At 44.7% G+C, this 22,233-nt stretch overlaps 1 protein-coding gene across 2 annotated transcripts in view; it reads right to left on the reverse strand.

The window, feature by feature from the left end:
* The window catches only part of LOC119735419 (dynein heavy chain 8, axonemal-like), a 146,375-nt gene that overhangs the window by 36,747 nt on the left and 87,395 nt on the right, over positions 1-22,233 (reverse strand). For both annotated transcript variants that reach the window (XM_038209120.1, XM_038209121.1), the window contains 9 exons: positions 21,312-21,648; positions 19,313-19,419; positions 18,385-18,548; positions 16,810-17,002; positions 14,996-15,118; positions 4,825-4,955; positions 2,483-2,636; positions 1,154-1,318; positions 427-653 (listed from right to left, as the gene is read on the reverse strand). In XM_038209120.1, the coding sequence (XP_038065048.1) occupies positions 427-653; positions 1,154-1,318; positions 2,483-2,636; positions 4,825-4,955; positions 14,996-15,118; positions 16,810-17,002; positions 18,385-18,548; positions 19,313-19,419; positions 21,312-21,648 (1,601 nt within the window). The remainder of the gene's footprint in view (positions 1-426; positions 654-1,153; positions 1,319-2,482; positions 2,637-4,824; positions 4,956-14,995; positions 15,119-16,809; positions 17,003-18,384; positions 18,549-19,312; positions 19,420-21,311; positions 21,649-22,233) is intronic.

Consider the following 22,233-nt stretch of genomic DNA (forward strand, 5'->3'; position numbering starts at 1 on the left):
GCTTAGTAAACTTAGGTTACCGGCCAAAACTTTATGTAATGTACATTGCTTGTGACTGGTATTTAGCTGTTGTTTACTTAGCATAACAATCGCATGGAGTTTTGGCCGGTAACCTGATTTTATTAAGCAAGACGTTTTTGTGCTTAAGCAAATTTTGTGCTTAAGCAGCTCTATGAAATTGGCCCCAGTTGATACTAGATGCAAATGCAATCACGAACTGGAGACATCATGGCAAGTGTTCGCGTTGTCGATTTGCAACAGTTGAGTGCATTCAAACTCCAGCGAATTTTGCAGCAAATGTTTCCTGATGTCTGATTCGCTTCAAACTCGCATTTGTGTGAAGTATGTACCAGCCTTTAGTTAAATTGGTGAAGAACAAAGGGAAAAGAATTTTGAAGAATAGGGAATCGCAAAGTGAGGGCTTACCTTTGGAAGTAATCAGTGCAAGTCTCGGCCACCCCGTCATGAAACTCCCCCATGGTGTGCACCAGCTGCTGCTTGGTCTCAGGAGGGCAGACAATCTCAAACTTGGACAGGAAGTGGTTGGAGACAGCTACCAGGGCATCCTTGGGCCAGCGTGTGAACCAGTCCATGGTGCAGCCGGATATCAGGCCCGGGAACTTCAGGGAACGGTTACGGAACTTCTCTCCAACCTGAAAGAGAACAGAAATCCCCAAAACCAAGAAATTATTTACTGATCGGCTAAGATACATTCCATCTGTAATGCTGACGTATTCATTAACTCATACTTTCACAAAGATGAAAGTTTCTTTTGTGAATAAAGTTGGTAATTCTTCAATAAAGTTGCAAAGTCTTCACAAAAGAGAATTGAGTGAACACACTTTGAGTGGTAGCCAACAGTATTAATGAATAGGCTCACAAATACATACAAGGTGTTTAGTAGCAGTAAAACTCAAAAATAGAGAAAACATTTGAGTGCCTTAGCAAATGTACACCAATGCTTAGGTGTGCTCTTTTCAAACTAAGACAAAACACAGGTTTCAGCAAATTATTTGGGAAAGCATACTCTGCACTACGGCATGCACAAACAGTTCGTAAAAACAGAGTGTTCTTCCCTGTGTTTTCCTAAGTAGGCTTTAGCGTCATCTATCGTTCTTGCATGAAGTCAATGATTAAGTATTTCTGAACCTACCGGAGAGAAGCACAGGACAACGTGTAGATTGTTGCGAGCTCTGGAGATGAAGTACTCATAGAGGTTGTCGTTGGTGGGCGGTCTGCGGGGAAACTCCTTCTTCATGACGGATATCAACTCTTGAGTGATCTCGTCCAACTCGTCGCGGGCAAAGAGATTGGACACCTAAGGAGGTAAGGAATGCAGGAATTACAAGTGCTGTAGTTGCAGTACTTGTGATGGATCACAAATTAATCACAACTCAATCCCAAGCCAAGCACAAGGCATCACAAGTCCATCACAAGTCCATCACAAGCCAATCACAAGCCAATCACAAGTCAGCACAAGTCCATCACAAGTCAATCACAAGTCATCACAAGTCAATCACAAGCCAATCACAAGTCATCACAAGTCATCACAAGTCCATCACAAGTCAATCACAAGTCAATCACAAGCCAATCACAAGTCAATCACAAGTCAATCACAAGCCAATCACAAGTCCATCACAAGTCTATCACAAGTCAATCACAAGCCAATCACAAGTCCATCACAAGCCATCACAAGTCAATCACAAGCCAATCACAAGTCCATCACAAGTCAATCACAAGTCAATCACAAGTCATCCAGTCCAAATCAACTCATGAGCTATTCAAATAAACTTTGACGAAGGCATTCCTTGTTTACTGTTTATCGCCTCTTACTTGTGACTGGACTTGTATTGTGATGTACTTGTGATTCATCAGGAGCACACTGACTACGACACAGGGAATTACCCAACAAAATGACACAATGTTCTCAATTGATCAACTCTTTGGGTTATTATCGATCAATACTTTGAAAACTTATGAATGAACTCTCCTTATTTTTTTCTTATTTTTCCACAAAATGAGAGCACAGTCACCAAATATTGTTTGCATGTTAACCTTGGGGTGCAATTCTTCAAATCGCACAATAATATTCCAGCTAAATAGAGTATCTTTAGACTAAATGAAAGGCAGATCAAGTTTTTTTGGCAGCCGGAGGGGAGAGAGAGGGGGGGGGATGTTAGACTACCTAACACCCCCCTCTCCATTTCTGCCACTGTAATTAGAATAGTGGGAGGATATTATTAAGGTATTCAACGGAGGCTTTGTGATTGATGTTGCTTTCATTGAGGTCTATGATGACGAATTGAATATATTTAATGTTGAATTTTGCTCTTCACTGACGTAATGTCAATGTTGTGCGAGGGCTTGCAAGACAGCATGAGTGAAGGGCAAAATCAAAACACCAAACTGTCATCTCTCCAACACAGAAACTCCACTATACAAATGGAATGTACAGTTCTTTTTAGACATTTTCATGACGTACCTCTCCTGATGACAGCACATTATTGAGGTATTCCAAGAAGGCTTCATCTTTGATCTCGTTATCAGTGAAGATGAATGTGATGCCCTGTCCCTGGCTGCCTGCTACTCTATACAGATACTTCAGATCATCCATCAGGTTACTGGCATTGTAGGACCTGCAATTAGGAAACATGCGTTGCACTATAATCAATTTGATGTATTCATGAGATGGAATTGACCTATCTCGGTAGAATCGCGTTAGAATCGCGGCAACGCAGCTTGTTAAATATTGCCCAATGACATGATGTACAAATGGAGGCGGAACGCCCAAAATCTGAGACAAACAAAACTTAGTGTACAAAAACTCCATAGGATTGTCTTGGGGGGGGGGAGGCTACCTCGCAAACGGAAACAGGTCAATTTACGTCGGGGTGAGGTAAATCAATATTAAGTTTTGCCTTTCACTGACGTATTAACACTGTATACTCAGTGTGTTACATGTACCTTCCAAGTGAAAGCTGGAAAAAAATCACTCGGGTGGGACTCGAACCCACGACCTCCTGCTTTCTAGTGCAGACATCTTACCACTCGACCACTGAACTTGAGGGATCGGCTGGCCGGTTCGAATCTGATGTACATATAGCGGCGGGCACCGCAATTAAATTTGATGTAGTCCATGGCTTTTGTGTGCTCCGGGTTGGAACAGGATAGCACTTAGGCAAAACCAAGTCTTTGAGAACAGTCGTCGGTCATACGTGGACTTTTTGTCACAGTTTACAACCGAAGACATAATCGTGAAAACACCTGTTGTGCAATGGCTGTTGCACTATGATATAGGATTGTGTACAGTGCACACAGTGACAACAATGAGAGCTTTCAATAAATTTAAAATTTAGCATGCATTATCAAGAATAAAGGCAATCTTTTACATTCAAAGATTTAGAAGATTTCACAACACAAAAATTTTAACTCAAAACAATTACAAATATCCACTAGTATTTTCAATTTTTATTTAAAAACATATACTCACCATTAACACTAGAAGCAACAATCAGAAACTTCAACTGTATGGCGACGATTGAAAATGTTAGATTTAACGTGTAAAGTAAAGAATGCAAAAAACACTGAGGTTAATGCAACATGATAAAACATGATCATATAAAACTGAAAACCAATAAATAAGAAAGATAGAAATACTAATTTAGTATTTTTTAAAAATCAAACATCAATTTCTGGAATAAAAAAAATAATTCCAGGCTTACCACACTCAACAGATTTGATTTTCTTAAGAGGTAGGTCTGTATTAAAGTAAAATGGCCTCAATTCGAAATGAACAAACAGTCGAATTTTAAACGAAATTTTCTGAAGCAGTATAATTTCAAAGGAAACACCCTGGAAGTCATCATACAAATTTAAGTACTGTCTTTTAATAGTGTTAAGTTCGAGTAAACAAACAACAACATAATAGTTTTACATTTTTTTTCTGAAAATTATTGCAAACAAACAAGGAGTTCATGCACAAAGAAACAAATTAGATGGCAATGCATAAATCCATATTGTCGTCGAGTCTAAAAGAAATCCTTCGCAGGTCTGGTCATACACAAGTCCTTCACACTAGTCTAGTCACAAGTTACAGGGGGTGAACAATAACAAAGGGATACATTTTTGTCACACTTCATTTTAAAGGTCGAGTGAACCATTTACTGCTATCCAAAAAGTTACCGACCAAATTATTCTGAAAAAGCTTACTTGGTTTAAAGATAGTAATGACGCTAAACTCCCTGTGAAATTATTCCTTCTGGCATGCTGTCATTTTGAAGAGAAAACAATAGAGGTCATTTCCAAAGATGTGTCAAGTGACACATTTTTGGAAATTTCCGTTTGTAGTTGGGCGAATCTGTGAATGGGTGCAAGCGTTGAAACAACGCACACGTGCGCACAGTTATTATTATTTGTTGGTTCAGTGTGTGACATGACGTACCAGTAACTACAATCGCCTGAATGAGAATAATGTCCCAAATGCAGATTTCGGGATTGTGTCATGAGGGCACAATTCAAAATATGACTCGGCAACTTCGAATTGAAATGGAGATCAAGAATATGATGTTTTCTCGGAATAAACAGCATTCACAGAGCTAGTTGTTAAGCACCCGTCATTAGATTTTGAGCATTTTGTTGCTTCAAACGAAGAGAATGCACAAATGACAAATGGTCCATTCTACCTTCAAGAGATTGTGGCTTGACTTGGCCTAAGATGCCTTGTGATGGACTTGTGACAGACTTAAGACAGACTTGTGATGGACCTTTGAGAACTTGATGGACCCAGCTAGAACACTGACAAGAACGTGGTTTTGTGTGATGTACCTTGTGAGGGTAATCTGGAAGATCTTGTATCCAGCAATGAATGAAGCCAGTCTAGTCAGGCTCTGCTTACCCGAACCACCCACGCCGACTAGCAACGTGTTGCCTACCGGGGTACGGATGACACGGGATATCTACAGAGAGAAAAACAATCAACTGTCCAATGCTCCCAAGGCCCTTGGAGAGAAATCATTATTAATTATTATTTACTCAGTGATCATGATTTAGTTCCCAGGGTTTTATGTTTGTTTTGGTTCGTTTTGTTGTTGTTTTTTTGTGGGGGTGGGGAGGGTCGGGCGGGGTTTGGGGGTTGGCACTTGTCAATACTGTGGCGAAAGTGTTCTATAAACATGTAGGCTGGTTAGGAGACTAGCACAATTTAGGGATTTCCCCCCAGTGAGCAATGTCACGGGGTGGAGCATTAGTGTACGTGACTGCGCGCAGAGATGTGATTGGCTGCGCGTCGCCCAGCATTGTTCTGTGTGCTGTGGAGACGTACACACGTGGTTAGACGGTCAGTGCGTTCATGGCGGTCGAGGAGACAACAGTGAGAGGTAAGCGCGAACTTTGTAGAGTTTGTGGTTTGTGTGTGGTTTACTAGGATCGGCTTTATGCCGTGGGTAGCGCTTACTAGGGAGCCGAGATCGCTAGGTTGTTGCCGGCGAGCTGCGTGCACTTATCCCGGTAGCGTTTAGTTCCCCGTTGTAGCGGAGAACATAAGTAAGCCGTGCGTTGGGAGTAGCATCAGCCAAGGTGGTTGAGCGTGCCAAGTATCGGGAGAGGTGTCGGTGTTCCTGCTGTGGTGTACACCTATACGGTGAATAGCGGTGAACGTGTACTGACCTTGCTTTCATACGGCTGCGTTCCCTGTGTGGCTGACTAGCGACCCCAGCAGCTATTGTAAGCCACGTTGATCGTCCGCAGCTTAAGTTGTTACCTCAGAACCTCTATAATAAACTTAACGTCTGTTGTAGTTTGTAAGCCTTGTAGTAAGCCAAACAGCGAGGTAGTCAGCCTTGCACATCGAGTAGTAAGCCATACAGCAAGTTTAATTAATAATAAAAGGTTCCCCCAAGTCCAAGAAGTTCACTCAAGTCATTTAATTATCAATTATTCATAAGGCAATTGTTGATTCAATAAACCATATTTAAATCATTGTGGTCCGAAATCAGGTGTCCTGTTGTGTTTATTTGACTTATTGAGCAGAGAAAGCCAATCAATTCCTTAGGCGGTATATTTCCACCAAAACGAACTTGCATCCCTTAGCCTTGAGGCTGCTCGTCAGTCTCCGGTCCGAGGAAGTAACTGGGTTCGGGAGCAATCCGCCACAAAATGGTGTCAGAAGTGGGATTGGAATTGATTGAGTAAAATTCGCTAATAAGTCGAAAGCTTTCGGAGAGCTTACTAAATTGTTTGGCGTTGTTAAAAAGAGTCCGTTGTCGGATATCGTTGCCATGAGCAGGCAGAGTGGTGCGGTTGCCTCGCCAGGTGAGAGCAAAGAGCAGGCACTCGAAGAGGAATTGAGTCGCTTGCGGATGGAGCATCAGTTGTTGCAGCTAGAAAAGTCTGCAAAAGAGACTGAGCTAGAGAGGTATCGGTTTCGGGTTGACCCGGAAATTGAGTTTCGAGTCCCAAGCGAAACTGGCTATGAGTCTTTCAGGGCAAAGGCGATGATGCCGAGTGTGGCCATGTCGCCGGAGATAGTCCATGAGGGCAGGAAAGAGGTGAGCTTTAGGGAGAGCACACCCTTTAGGAAACCTGCATTGGACTTATCGGTAAAGAGTAAAACACCGGTGGCTAAGATGCCTGGTACGTATAAAGAAGATGGTCTGAGTAACATAAGACCAGGTCGAAGTGATTCGACACGGAATAATCCCTTTGCAGAGGGACAGGAGGTTTTGACCCCTGAGAAATTGAGGGCAGAACTAATGAGTTTTGCTACCCGAGTAGGCGATAGTGGTGACCGATCGGGAAAGGTTGAAGTTGTCCCGTCGGTAGGCCCTTGGCCATTAATAAGTGAGCCAAGGGTATGTAATGAGAGTGAGTTGAAGGAGCAGTTGGGACGGAAGCGGCACCGTCCAAACATCATTCCCGATAGGTATAGTGGTAAGGTCTTGTGGAGAGAGTACCACAGACATTTTGAGTCTTGTAAGAAGGCTAACCGCTGGGATGATGAGGAAGCCGCTACATTCCTCGCTGCAAGCCTTCAGGGAAATGCTCTCAGAGTACTGGGAGAAGGATCCGCAGGTGGACATGAGTATAGTTATGCGGAAATGGTGAAGTTGTTGAAGAGGAGGTTTGATTCCGGCTTGCAGGCTGAGAATTACTTAGTCGAATTGCGACATCGTCGGCAAGGGCCGAAGGAGTCCTTGCAGGAGTTAGGGCAAGCAGTGCGTGAGCTTACAGTAAAAGCATATCCTGAGTTAAAGGAAGACGCACGAGATCGACTTGCCAAGAATCATTTCCATGATGCCGTCACGAGTCAGACGGTGCGTGAAGGGATTCATAGGGCGCGTCCAAAGAACTTGGACGAGGCCATACAGGCCGCATTAGAGACTGAGAATTACGAGAAGGTCGAGAGACAGAGGGCACTTGAGGGAAAGCCAGTCAAGTTAGTTAGGGCTCTCGATTCAGCAACCGATGACCGAGTTGGGAAACTCGAAGTCACCGTGGGTGAACAGTCTGAGGCTTTTTGTAAAGTCGAGTCGGAAGTTGGCAAGTTACAATCTGAGCTCAGTGGACAGGGCCAAAAGTTGGATGCCATCTTGGCCAGATTGTCAGATTTGGGTAGAAGGGGAAGTGCCCCGGTGCAGGTACCTCCTAAGGATCCCAAATTGTTGACGTGTTTCAATTGTGGTGGGAAAGGCCATTTTGCAAGAAGTTGCAAGAAGCCACCCAAGGAAACGAAGTTCCAGCAGGGAAACGGAGACCGGCCAAACGGAGGACCCGCGGGCAGGCTGGAGACTCCGAAGGGTCCTCAACAGTAAAGCACCCCAAGCTTGGTGGGGAAAATGGTTCGCAGGCGACAAGCTACGACAAGAGATTTATTGTGACCCCAAGTGTGGTCAAGAGCCCAAAGCATGGCTTATTTGTGGAAGGAATTGTCAGGAAGACAAAATGCAGATTTTTAGTAGACACTGGGTCGACTGATACATTGATTAGCAGTAGGATCTACTACCAGATGCCAAAAGAGCAAAGGCCTGCCTTGCTCGCACATGAGGTTAGCGTCCAGCAGGTTGATGGTAAACCACTGGAAGTGCTGGGAGCGGCATGGGTAGACATTCAGATTGGTCGTACTATTTCCCCGGTGAAGGCAGTTTTTGCAGAGATAAGATGCGCTGGCATCTTGGGTATGGATTTTTTGTTGACTACAGGTGGGAACTTGGACTTCCTAAGCAAGAGGTGGATGCTCAATGGTGAGAACATCCAATGTACCGATGGTGGAGGTGAACCGTTCATCGGTAGAGTGCTGGTTGCAGAGACCACAGAGATACCGTCTGGTCACGAAGCTGTCGTGCCCGGAGTAGTGGCTGAGAAACGTCACGGGCTGGTTGGGCCAGCAATTGTTGAACCTCTTGAGGGAGGAGGCGAGTTAGCCACGAAAGGCTTAGCGCTAGGGCGATCATTGGTAGAAGCAGGAACTGAGTACGTTCCGCTGAGAGTTTTCAATCCTGGTCGTGAGACCAGGACAGCTAGAAAGGGGACAACCGCAGGAGTTATCTCCGCGGTCGAGTCGGGTGCAATTCAGGTAGGCAAAGTGGCTACTTGTTCCACAGAGCCTGAGTTACCTGAACACTTAGTCGATCTATTCGAACGGTGTAAAGCCAACGTTGACGTAGAACACCATGGGTTGGTCCAAGGGTGTTTGAGAGAATTTCAAGATGTCTTTTCGAGGGTTGAGTTTGACATTGGCCGGACTGATGTGGTTCGACACCACATCAATACCGGAGATGCAAGGCCGGTGAAGGAACGGCCAAGGCGTCACCCATATAGTTACCAGGAGGAGATTCAGAGGCAAGTTGTTGACCTCCAGAAGCGAGGCATCATAGAGCCTTCTGATAGCCCCTGGGCTGCGAACGTTGTCCTGGTTGGTAAGAAAGATGGGACAAAGCGGTTCTGTGTGGACTACCGGAAGCTTAACGATGTCACCATCAAGGACGCTTACCCAGTGCCACGCATTGATGAGACATTTGATGCGTTGCATGGGGCGAAATGGTTCTGTACCTTAGATTTAGCGTCAGGGTACTGGCAGGTAGCTCTCGATGAAGACGCCAGCCAGAAGTCATCCTTTGTGGTGAGGAATGGTCTCTACCGCTGGAAGTGCATGCCCTTTGGGTTATGCAACGCTCCAGCCACGTTTGAGCGCCTTATGGAGCAGGTCATGAGAGGCCTGCAGTGGGAAATCTTATTGATTTACCTAGACGACATCATTGTGTTTGGTCGAACGGTTGAGGAGACCCAAGAGCGTCTCCGAATAGTGTTGGGTAGGTTGAGAGATGCTGGGCTCAAGTTGAAGCCCAGCAAATGCCATTTATTTCAACGGTCAGTCAGTTATTTGGGCCATATTGTCTCAGCAGACGGGGTGGCAACAGACCCCAAGAAGGTCCAAGCCGTTGCCGATTGGCCAGTCCCTCGATGTGTAAGGGATGTGAGAAGTTTCTTGGGCCTCACATCCTATTACAGGAAGTACATCAAGGGTTTCGCAGAAATTGCGAGTCCGCTCCACGCCCTTACAGAGAAGGCGAGGGAGTTTGTTTGGAGCGAGGCGTGCCAGGTGGCATTTGATGAGCTTAAGGCTAAGCTCCAGTCTGCCCCGATATTGTCCTATCCAATTCCGGAGGGCGATTTTCTCTTGGACACAGATGCCAGTGGAGACGGCATAGGTGGGGTCTTGTCCCAAGTACAAGATGGAGAGGAAAAAGTCCTAGCTTACGCTAGCCGTAAGCTGAGCAAGGCTGAACGCAATTATTGCGTGACACGACGAGAGTTGTTGGCAGTTGTCGTGTACCTTAAGCACTTTCGGCAGTATTTGTACGGCCAAAAAGTGAAGTTGAGGACCGACCATGCCGCACTTCGGTGGTTACTCAACTTTAAGAACCCCGAAGGTCAGGTGGCACGATGGATCCAGATTATTTCTGCGTACGACGTAGAGATTCAGCATAGGCCAGGAAAGAAACACGGTAATGCTGATGGGCTGTCTCGACGGCCCTGTAGGCAGTGTGGCCTAAGTGAGGACACTGCTGAGAAAACTGAGGTCAATGAGGATTTTGGGAGCCAGGCCAAGCCAGAGGAGGCACTGGCTAGGGGCATAGAGGCTCAGTCGACTTTGACAAATGAAGTGTTAAGGGAGGCCCAGTTGGCCGACAATTGCATGGGTTGGCTCATCAGAGCCAAAGAGAGTTGTGACAGTCGCCCAGCTTGGCAGGAAGTGTCCCACACCCAAGCAGGTAGTAAGACACTTTGGTCGTTATGGGACCAGTTGGTTGTGAGAAATGGACTTCTCTATCGGAGATGGGAGTCTGATAATGGGAAGGTGGTACGATGGCGGTTGGTGCTGCCAGTAGACCATCGGAAAGAAGTCTTGTCAGAGCTGCATGGAGGGCTGCTCAGCGGACACCTTGGGGTTAGAAAGACCGAGGCCAAGGTGAGGCTGAGGTACTACTGGCCAGGCTTAGCGGCCGATATCAGGTCGTTTATTCGTAGTTGTGACATGTGTGCTAGGCGGAAATCGCCAGCCAAGAAGGGTAAGGCACCCTTACAGCAATATAGGGTTGGTGTGCCCATGGAGAGGGTGGCAATCGATTTGCTCGGGCCACTGCCCAAGAGCGATAGTGGGAATCGGTGGATCCTTGTAGTCGCTGACTACTGTACAAAATGGATGGAGGCCTATCCGCTTCCGGATGCCACTGCCACTACAGTTGCTCTCAAGTTGGTTAACGAGTTTATCTGCAGGTTCGGGGTTCCTCAGGAACTGCACTCGGACCAAGGCAGTAACTTTGAGTCTGAGGTTTTTGGCGAGGTGTTGCGGATCTTAGGCATCACTAAGACTCGTACCACCGCCTACAATCCGAAGTCTGACGGGTTGGTCGAGCGTTTTAACAAAACGCTTGTGAACATCGTTTCGGTGTTGATTGATCCCAAGAGGCGACAACGGGACTGGGATGAGTTCCTCCCGTATGCCACATTCGCATATCGGTGTACACCCCAAGATTCTACGGGTGAATCACCAAATATGATGATGCTAGGCAGAGAAGTCAGTTTGCCGATTGACTTACTGACAGAGTGTCAAGAGGTAGAAGATGACGACCATGGGCTAGACTTTGCAGAGAACTTGCGAAAGAATATGCAGGCTGCACACCAGAGGGCCCATGAGTGTCTCGGGAAGAATGCCCAGAGACAGAAGCGAAACTATGACCGCCGGGCGGCTCATAGAGGTTTCAAAGAAGGTCAATTCGTTTGGCTCTTCAATCCAGCAAGAAAGAAGGGCGTGTCCCCCAAGTTGGTGCTTAGGTGGGAGGGGCCATGGCTAATCGTTAGCCGCTTATCAGATGTGACATTTCGCATTCAGTTGCGACCAGGAAGCAAGCCGCGTGTGGTACACAGTGATAGGCTGAAACCATACACGGGTGAACCCCTTGTACCCTGGGAGTACAAGATTAAGGGGCAGGACCTTAGTGAGGGGGTTCAAGCAGAAGAAACTGCAGCAGAAGAAACTGCAGCAGAAAAGCTGATAGAGGCTCCAGAGGATGAGCCAAGGTCAAATTTGGAAGACGAGGGACAAATGCCAAGGCGCAACCCAAGGCGTAATAGGCGACTTCCCCCTCGTTATGTAGAGTAGGCCTAATTGCTAGTTGATGTAGCCAGTGTGTAGATGAATTTTAACCATGTCGTTTTGGTTTGTTTTTCCATAAGATCTAAGATGAAGAAGAACGAAGCCCAGAAGCGACAGAAGAAGCCAAGAAAGTTCAGATGCACAATGTGCCTGAATTGGTATTGGCAACGTCAAAGCTTGTGGAGACATGTCCATGAGTCACATGGCCCAGTGATGTATCTCTACTGCCGGAGATGCGCTTACAGGTCAACACGTAGCGACACCATGAGACGTCACTACGGTGGATTCCACCCAAGTTGGGTGCAGGAATGCGATTCCATCCGGCCAGAGGTAGAACGGCCAGATAGACCTCACACCGAAACCAGAGCGCTAGATAGCGCAGGGTGGAGCCAGACAGGGCCCGCCGAAGCTCCAGCCGCACCAGCACCTCCTGTAGAGGGTCAGGAAGGCACAGCAGTAGATCCAGATGCGCTGTCGCTATCCCCTTGTCCAATCTCACCCCTAGTGAGGAGCGAGTCCCCTCGAGCAGCGACTCCTCCCCCAGTTCCACCAGTGCAGCAGGCACCAGTTCCACCAGTGCAGCAGGCACCAGTCCGTCCCTTGACTGGAAAGCCCCGGTCGATGTTCATGGGAGGACACCCGTCAGTATCACCGGTCGCGTCAACAGCATCCTCAATGCCATCACTAGAGGAGATGTCCGACGGACAACCCGAAGAATCGTCAACCAGGCGGCCGAAGCTGAAGAGAAGGCTTGCTACAATCAAAGAGCACATAGTCCGAGAGGTATGGGTCGGAGCCAAGATGGTCAGACAGGAAGAAAAACGGCGAACTTTCCAGGCGAAGATCGACGCAGTGTGGGAAAGTCCGGTCAGCAACTAGGGCAGCAGCTGTGTTCTAAGTGTGCTAAGTTTAATCATTCGATTATGTTTTATTGTTGACTTGATTTGCAGGGTGATTTTGTTCTTTCATATTTATACTTGTTTTTCATATTTATACTTGTTTTTCATTGTTATAGAGACCACTTTATAATTGTTAAAAGGTTGGAAAAACGTTATTTTTGTATAAAAAAAGGGTTATCTATTTTTCAAGAAGTGTGTATTTTATAGAGAAAAAAAAACAGTGTATATGTGTAAGTCCACATCAGTAACACTAAGTGTATTTTGATTGTATAAATTTAGACCTGACTTTATGATTGTATAAATTTAGACTTGAAGTAAAGTGCCTTTTTCTATGTACAAGATGCTGTGCATATTTAATGAGTTTCAACATCAGCCCCCCCTTAACTTTCTTATTGATGTATAAGGAAAAGTTAAGACCCTTATGTTTTGTATTGTATTATAAAGGAAAGGTTAAACCTTTTGTTTTACATTGAATTGTATAGAAACAGTTAGGTTTTAGAGACACTTTCTTTATTGTTTGTTAAGCTTTTCTGGACGAGGACGTTCCAGGCTTTGCCCGGTCCTGTGTGGCGAAAGTGTTCTATAAACATGTAGGCTGGTTAGGAGACTAGCACAATTTAGGGATTTCCCCCCAGTGAGCAATGTCACGGGGTGGAGCATTAGTGTACGTGACTGCGCGCAGAGATGTGATTGGCTGCGCGTCGCCCAGCATTGTTCTGTGTGCTGTGGAGACGTACACACGTGGTTAGACGGTCAGTGCGTTCATGGCGGTCGAGGAGACAACAGTGAGAGGTAAGCACGAACTTTGTAGAGTTTGTGGTTTGTGTGTGGTTTACTAGGATCGGCTTTGTGCCGTGGGTAGCGCTTACTAGGGAGCCGAGATCGCTAGGTTGTTGCCGGCGAGCTGCGTGCACTTATCCCGGTAGCGTTTAGTTCCCCGTTGTAGCGGAGAACATAAGTAAGCCGTGCGTTGGGAGTAGCATCAGCCAAGGTGGTTGAGCGTGCCAAGTATCGGGAGAGGTGTCGGTGTTCCTGCTGTGGTGTACACCTATACGGTGAATAGCGGTGAACGTGTACTGACCTTGCTTTCATACGGCTGCGTTCCCTGTGTGGCTGACTAGCGACCCCAGCAGCTATTGTAAGCCACGTTGATCGTCCGCAGCTTAAGTTGTTACCTCAGAACCTCTATAATAAACTTAACGTCTGTTGTAGTTTGTAAGCCTTGTAGTAAGCCAAACAGCGAGGTAGTCAGCCTTGCACATCGAGTAGTAAGCCATACAGCAAGTTTAATTAATAATAAAAGGTTCCCCCAAGTCCAAGAAGTTCACTCAAGTCATTTAATTATCAATCATTCATAAGGCAATTGTTGATTCAATAAACCATATTTAAATCATTGTGGTCCGAAATCAGGTGTCCTGTTGTGTTTATTTGACTTATTGAGCAGAGAAAGCCAATCAATTCCTTAGGCGGTATATTTCCACCAAAACGAACTTGCATCCCTTAGCCTTGAGGCTGCTCGTCAGTCTCCGGTCCGAGGAAGTAACTGGGTTCGGGAGCAATCCGCCACAATACACACATTTACTTTAGAAGCAACATCAATGTCCAGTGATTCAAAACCATAAAAGTTAGGATGACATGAGATTTTGTTATGAGCAAGAACTTTCTCCAAGGCAAAATTTCTTACGTTCTATCATTTTGAAGTGAAAATGTGAAAATCAGGACATTTCAGTCATCTTCCATTATTTTCCAAACAATTACCTGTGGATGAACTTTGTAAATTAGATATTGCCATTAGGCTACTATTTTAATTCTGCACATTCAATTGTGACCAAACATTTGTAGCGACCACTGTTGAAAACAATGCACATACTATTTGTCCTATGATAACAGTCCAATGGTTACAGTGTTCGACTCAGGTGCCGGGGTAAATGGGTTCGAACCCCGGTGGGGAACATGGTGCTTGTGTTCTTGGGCAAGACACTTTACTACAATTGCCTTACTCCACCCAGGAGTATAAATGGGTACCAGTTAAGGTAGAGACCAGAATGCGCTGATCTCGAGCTGCTGCAAAAAACTGGTCACATGGCAAACACATGGCAAACAATGCCTGACAGACACCTCCACATACAGTTCCTGCACGTAGACCATCATGTTCCAATGCTTAGACTAACATGATCTAATGCTTATCAAAGACTAATGTCACAACCAGGGGCCAATTTCACGGCGCTGCTAAGCACAAACATTTGCTTAGCACAAAAAAAAGCCTGGCTTATAAAAGCAGATTACCAGCCAAAACTCAGCTGTTGTTTGCTTAGCATGAAAATCACATGGAGTTTTGGCTGGTAACCTGCTTTTACTAAGCTAGACTTTTTTTTGTGCTAAGCAATTTTTTGTGCTTAGCAGCTCCATGAAATTAGCCCCAGTTCCCAATGCCAACGGGTACCTTGATGAGGTGAGTCATAGCATCCTTGAAGAAGACCAGATCCATATGAGCCCCTCGCACTGCTTCATTGTACATTGCCATGTATTGCTGAAGCTTCTCGGCAAGAAACTCTAGGCTTGGAACCTGTCATGACAATGACATTAAATGACAATGACATTGAAATGGCATGGACATAAAATGGCAATGACATTAAATGACAATGACATTAAAATGACGATGACATTAACATGACAATGACATCCTGAAGAGCACAAAATCTGAAAAGCAACTGCAGGCTACCATCCCTTCCTATATTTGAGAAAAAACTGGCAATGTTAAAATGTTACGTCATTTGGTTAACCGGAGAAAATACAAACGGATTTTAAAGCTATAGTCCATCATTTGCAGCCATCCGAAAAGTAACTGGCGTAATTATTGTTGAAAAACAAACTTGGTTGAAAGATAGTAAGGGAACTAAACTCCCTGTGAAATTATTCTTTCTGGGAAGCTGTCATTTTGAAGTAATCAACGAAGGCCTTTCCAACGGTGCGTCTTAAGACGCACTGTAGGAAAATTTAAATTAGTAGTTCGTTTTGTTATTCGGCGAAGCGCGCGCAAGCATTGGCATGACGCACACGCGGTTGCTATAATTCGTTAGATCAGTGCGCGACGTCGCATATAGCTACAATTCAAAGCATGATTCAGTAACTTTTGATTTGAAATTGAGATCCTAGAATGCTGTTTTTCTTGGAATATACAGCTGAAGCTTAGCTGAAACTTCATCAGGTTATAAGATTTGAGGGTTTGCATGGTGGGGTATCGGTATCGTTTCGGTTTTGCGGTAACACCATGTGGTAATAACTACTGCTTAGAAGATATTAGTTCTGAGAAGAACTTGTCCTGCTTATTATCAACTTGCTAAGTAGTTTTTTTGTTTTTTGTTCTGTTTAGAACAGTCCTGCTGTAAGTTCTAAAAGAACTTGTCTTTGGTCTCAACGTTTCGACTAGCCTGCTCTAGTCATCGTCAGGAGACTGAAGAAAGTTGGAGATGCTACTCCTTAAGTAGGGTTTGTTAGGATTAGGAGTGCTTGCTGGGCATGCCCTGCTCGCTCGGGTGTGTCAGTTGGTTGTGAGCCATGGGCATTGTGTTGAGGGATGCCCGCTGAGCGTCCTGCTCGCTCGACTGTGTCAGTTGGCTGTGAGCCTTGGGCATTGTGTTGAGGGATGCCCGCTGAGCGTCCTGCTCGCTCGACTGTGTCAGTTGGCTGTGAGCCTTGGGCATTGTGTTGAGGGATGCCCGCTGAGCGTCCTGCTCGCTCAGGTGTGTCAGTTGGCTGTGAGCCACGGGTGTTGCTCACAGTCATTCATCAGGTTAGTTGTTCAGTATCCTTCATTAGATTTTGAACACTTTTGATGCTTCAAACGAACAACATGCACAAATTACAAATGATGGACTATATCTTTAATTGTGACCTTTGTTTCAAAAGTGAATGTTAAGGTCGATCCAAAACTACTGAAGTTTAGGTTTGAAGTGAATTCACTGCCAATCCAGGCTGGTTCACCAACATGAACCAGCCTGAATTTTTGCAGAGAAAATTACTCAACAACGTGCTGATACATTATAAAATGTATAAAGGTCAAGTATTAATTTTACACCATACATTTAACCACTAAAATATATGATGGTGACATGCCATGCATGCTGGCATCTGTTTAGCAGAGTAGTTCTGAAAAAAATACACGAACCAGAACAAGGCACACCAGTCATATTCCAGATATGTTGATTTTATGTCTCCCCTTCAAAAAAAGTTGTAGTTTTAGAGAGCAACGCTCACCAGTTCGTAGAGTTTAGGAGCTTCCAGCACGGCATCATCAGGCTCATCTCCTGTGGGTTCCGGCGGGTCTCGTAGGAAGTCCACAAAGTACGGCTCATCGGGGATGACTTGAGCCAGGTCCTCGTCTAGCTCCTCTCTGGCTACGCGTCGGATGGCCGTCTCAAACCACTGCTTGTCTTCGGAATTGGTGAATCTGTGGAGAATTTCAGTCCAGTCAGTATTTCCTTCACTCACCTTGAATTTACAAACACTTTTTAATTACCGTTTGTAGGTATTCAATGACAAAGTTCGGAACTAACATTTCAACGATCGTTTCTAAATGGTTGGGATAATTGTGGGGTGCTGTGGTCCAGTGGTTACGGTGTTCGACTCGTGTGCCGTGGTACATGGGTTCGAATCATGACGGGGAACATGGTGCTTGTGCGCTTGGGCAAGGCACTTTACTACAATTGCCTCTCTCCACCCAGGTGTAGTAAATGGGTATCTGGTAGGAAGAAATTCCTTCAATGCTTGAGCGCCGTAATGGCAGCCGTGCTAAAGCCAGGGGTAATAATAAGAGCGCTAGGAGCGTCACCTTGTGACAGACATGAGCACTATACAAGAAGCCATTATTATTATTATTATAATTTTATGATACCATTGAATGTTTAAAGGGAGAAATCTATGCTGACTTAGGCAGTATGTTTTTCTTTATTTAAGCGATTTTTATTTTTTTCTCATATGCAAATAAAGATGAGATTATTTATTCAGTACTTGGTTGTGGAGGTTCATATTTTACATGGACAGAGAGCTGGACAGTGTGGCTACATTCTCCAACAAGTTAGGAATCTGCAGACCAAATAAAATTGGAAATTAATCCAGCGGAGAAAGTAACGAAAATTGCCCGAAAAAAATCATGACTATATCGGTTGTCCAAGGCGTTCAACTAGCACCAACTGATTTGCATATTGTAGCCTAGCCGCGTGAGGTTGCAGTTCGCGCTTCATACAGTACGTGTGAGTGCATGTCATAGAGCTATATTAAATTACTAGAGCGCTAACTCCTCATTCTTGTGCGCGAAGACGCTTTGAAGCCGCTCTGGGCGCAGACATTTTGAATTTATGTGCGTTTGTAGAACACAATCAAAATAGATGGATTGAATTTAAAAGTGTACTCTAAATGCAACGCGCAAGTAGAAGATACGCAAACAAAAAGCATCTGCAGCGGAGGGACGCGCACACGTTGCGCTGTTTGCGTAGAGCAAAATGACACGCTCATTTGCTGATCGTGTATAGGCATATTGGCTTCGATGAAGCACCGGTATGGAATACAAATGCAGATATGCAAATAGCCGTACAAAAGCCGTACAAAATTTTGAGTATTCCATAGGTTTGTGCACAAACATGGATGCGCCCATCAAGCATTACTTTGTACATCGAGTTAGCGCTCTAGTATAAATTTAATATAGCTCTATGGTGCATGTATAGCGTACGGCCACTGTTCATCGGACACTATCTTCAAATGCCTTGACCAAGGCTAAGGACTTGGAGGGTTAATTAGGCACTGAAATCTGTAGGCAAAGAGATAGCATTGTACCTGTCTGCAATGACTCGAGTGCATTCATTGTGCCACAGTGCCATAATCGTCGTAGCATCCTGACACTCATCACCAGCGATATGCAGCATGCCCTCCCAGATACGAGACAAGTCACGCAGGTTGAAGATGTAGTGGAACTTGGCTGGGGTTGGTAGCATTTTAACCTGATGGTTAGAAGATGGTAAGCCTCGGGATTACTCACACAGAAGAACAATAACAAAAAGTAGAAACAAAAGGTGGCAAATCATGCAGTAGTAAATTACACATTTACACATGGGCAGAAAATCGTGGTATTATGTAGGCTATCTCTGCTATTGTTGCTCAACGACGAGTTCACTTTGCTGGCCACTGCTACTGTGCTGTAAACCAGGTCATATCTGATGTATTATGTTGGAGACTTCCATGCCCTAATAGAGGACGAAGACCTTTCAACTACATTGACGGGATTGGCAGAGACACCCAATGTGAAATTGAAGACCTTCCGTACATAATGACGGATTAAGACACCTGGCGTGGTGTTGTGAACGAGATCTCGGTTGCAACCGTTAGATGATGATGTAATGATGTAGGCTATGACATGACGGTACTGATTGGCTAGACTGCAGATTCACAAATCGATGTTTAATAGGTAGAAAGTAGGGCATGTGTAAAGCTGATGCCCACATGCACAAATTCTGGTAAAATTCAACAAAATAAAACCACATTAGAAGGAAAAAAATCAGGGTGCACTTTATTCAGCTCATGTTTAGGTCAAAATGTTGCTTTTCTTGTCTGCTTCCAAGTCTTACAGCTGTGCTTCCAAATTTACATCTTTATTCTCCTCAGGTGCTATGCGCCCCTCAGGTGTTAAAAACACCATATTATCTTTCCATGTGTGCTTGGTTGTACGTATAATTATTGAAATGTGATGACAGTAGTTTGAACCTACCTTAGTAGCTTGCCAGACTTTGCGAGTGACTGGCACGAGCAGTTTGGCCACCTCCACCACCTCATCCTTGAAACGAGACGAGCAGAAATAGCCGCAGCCAATAATACCTGCAATCATAACCAACATTTATTAAGGGAATAAATGTGTGTTCGGGAGGTATTACAACACTCTGTTTAAGACCGGTGGGACATTGGCGTGCGCGTCGCGCAAAACGCAGCTGGGCTGGTGTAGTGTGAATTTCCGACCATGAAATACTGATTCACTGGTAGTACATTGCGCATGCATACGTGAGGAATGTGAACGTTCAACCAATGAAACGCTAACAGGCGCCAGATTTTATGGGAGTCCAATTTCATGTGACACTGGAAAAGTGTTTAAGACCAGCTAGCCATGTCTTTATCATCTGTTTAAGACCGGCCACGTGACGGGCTCTCGACCAATAGGAATGCGTAAACTGTTTTAGGCACTTATGAATGAAATATATCAACACTATTATGTCTGACAGAAAAAACTTCTTGGACTATTCAAATTCAACAGTGGAACAGTATTTCATGCAGTTTGACTTTTTTAATTCATTTTTTAATTGAATTTTTATTTTAATTCGTATTTTAATTTAAAAAAAAATTTCATTTCAGAGACTCAAAGTAAATCACTTGGTTTTTACTACATATCCGATTGGCACTCAGCAGTTTGCTCTTGACCAAATAAGTTATCTTGGCATTTTCTTTTCAAACCTCACAAAACTACTCAAACCTGTACTGTACAGGGTGGGTAAAAAAAACGAAACCCAAATGTTGGGACCATTGTTTTAGGGAAGTTCTGCATGTACCATTTTCAAAATCTAGGATATAAAAGCCGAATTCATAGGCTTTCTTTTAATACAAGAATTATTCAAATCACTCATGTACTTTTTAATAAACACAACCACTGTTTTAAGGTTCTGTCCAAGGATCACAAAAAAGTTGAGTGTTCTTTCAGCAAAATGAAAACAAATCACATAGGGATGTGTGTGAATTGTTTTCGTTTAGCTGAAACAACCATAACCTTTTTTTGTAATCCGTGGACAGAACCTTAAGACGGTGGTTGTGTTTAAAATTCCGTAACTTGAAAAGTACGTGAGTGATTTGCATCATTCTTGTACTAAAAGAAACCTTATGAATTGGGCTTTCATATCCTAGATTGTGAGAGTGCTACATGCAGAACTTCAATAAAACAATAGTCCCGACATTTGGGTTTTGTTTATTTTTACTCACCCTGTAGAGTTTTAATCTACCCTCAATCAGTCACAAGAAAATCATACATGAAATCAAGCTCACAAGTATGGGCTCCGTGCGCCAACAAAAGAGGGCGCCCTTTTACCTAGCAACGACGTCCTACGGGCGGGACATTTAGCTGGTTGACGCACACCGTTCCTTTGTGTGACGCACGTACACCAGGGGATTTGTACTATGTGCACGCAGTGGCATGGTACGTACGGCCGCGCGTCGCGGCAAAATTGCAGTCAGGCAAGATGGCGTCGGTCGGTCACCCCCAACTGTACTTTCTTTGCCGGTGAGGGGGTACTTGTGAACGGAGCGGATTGGGACAAGCAACGTCAAAGAAGAGACTTTACTGAACTTTGTTTGAACAGCTATTTGTGACTGGAAGACTTGTTGTGATTGACTTGTGAGGTCTTAGTGACAACCTTGCTGCGCCTCCAAAGTTGAAACACATGGGGATCAGGTTGCGCCTTGCACTGCCGTGACCCGGATTCGATTCCCACCAGGGCTTAAATGTGGATTGGGTTTTCAAATTCCAACCTGATTCCGTGGGTTCCCCTAGAATGTCATTCTGGGTTTTTCCTCCCACCACTAAAACTGTAATCTCCTTCCACATCTTCTACCAAGGGACCCCACTGGAAACAAGGTTAAAGACTTCCGTGGACTATCCTGGCCAATGGCTGAATAATAAATAGATACATAAAAAAACTATAAGATAATTTGAGTTATATTTCACCCACCAAAGATCTTATCGATGGACATGTTAGACGGCAGCGTGCAGTTGAAGATGCAGAACTGCCTCTTGAGTCTCTCTGGGATGTCGTTCCGGCCTCCTCCAGGCTGGATCATAGCAGCGATGAACTGCACGTCCACGATGTTGGTGAAATCGCCGGGTTTCTCTAAGCTGTACATGCCTTTCATTTCCATCATCTGACGGACGATCTCGTTGGTCACCTGGTCGCCCCACTCGTTGATGATGGGCATGTTGACGTCGTCGACGAAGACCGTCATCTTGCGGCCGGCTGGTGGACCGAAGGTGCTGCCCATACGCTTGTCAACGTAGCTCTCAATGGTTCGCTGCAGATTGAAGATTTGAATAAATGGATCTAATCATTAAACTACCGGAATCTAGAACCTCTTGCAAATGCCGACCTGTTGCCGACCTGTACTTGTTTTACAGATACTCTCACGCAATGTGCTCCAACAGTGTTTCTCTAAGTTTTAATCCTAACCGTCCCTTCAGGTGCGCTACATGCTTCTCCATCCAATCACATGCATATACAGTCATTGCTTCCAAAACAAGTATTCATTCAGTTTCTTCCGACACACTGCTTCACCATCATGATGGACCTGTCCCAGTTCAAGCATAACATAAATGCTTTTCTTTCTTTTGGAGTAATTTTTCCTCTTTTTTTAACCTTCTTTTTTCTATCCCTTTGTTCTATAGCCCTCACTTCGAGTTGCCCTTAAATAGGGCCTTGTGATGGGCAACTCTCATAAAAAAAAGGAAGACTAAGCTTCTAAAAGCTGACTATGAGGAAGAGTGACCTGAAACCTAACCATAAGGAGGGCCTAATATTTTGATTCGAAAAGTAGAAGATCCGTCTACGATCAAAACATCAAGACTGCAGCGGGTTTATTGAGTTCTCAGAATTTGGACGG

This window comes from Patiria miniata, unplaced genomic scaffold (genome assembly GCF_015706575.1).
Source record: "Patiria miniata isolate m_02_andy unplaced genomic scaffold, ASM1570657v1 HiC_scaffold_29, whole genome shotgun sequence".
Lineage (NCBI taxonomy): Eukaryota > Metazoa > Echinodermata > Asteroidea > Valvatida > Asterinidae > Patiria > Patiria miniata.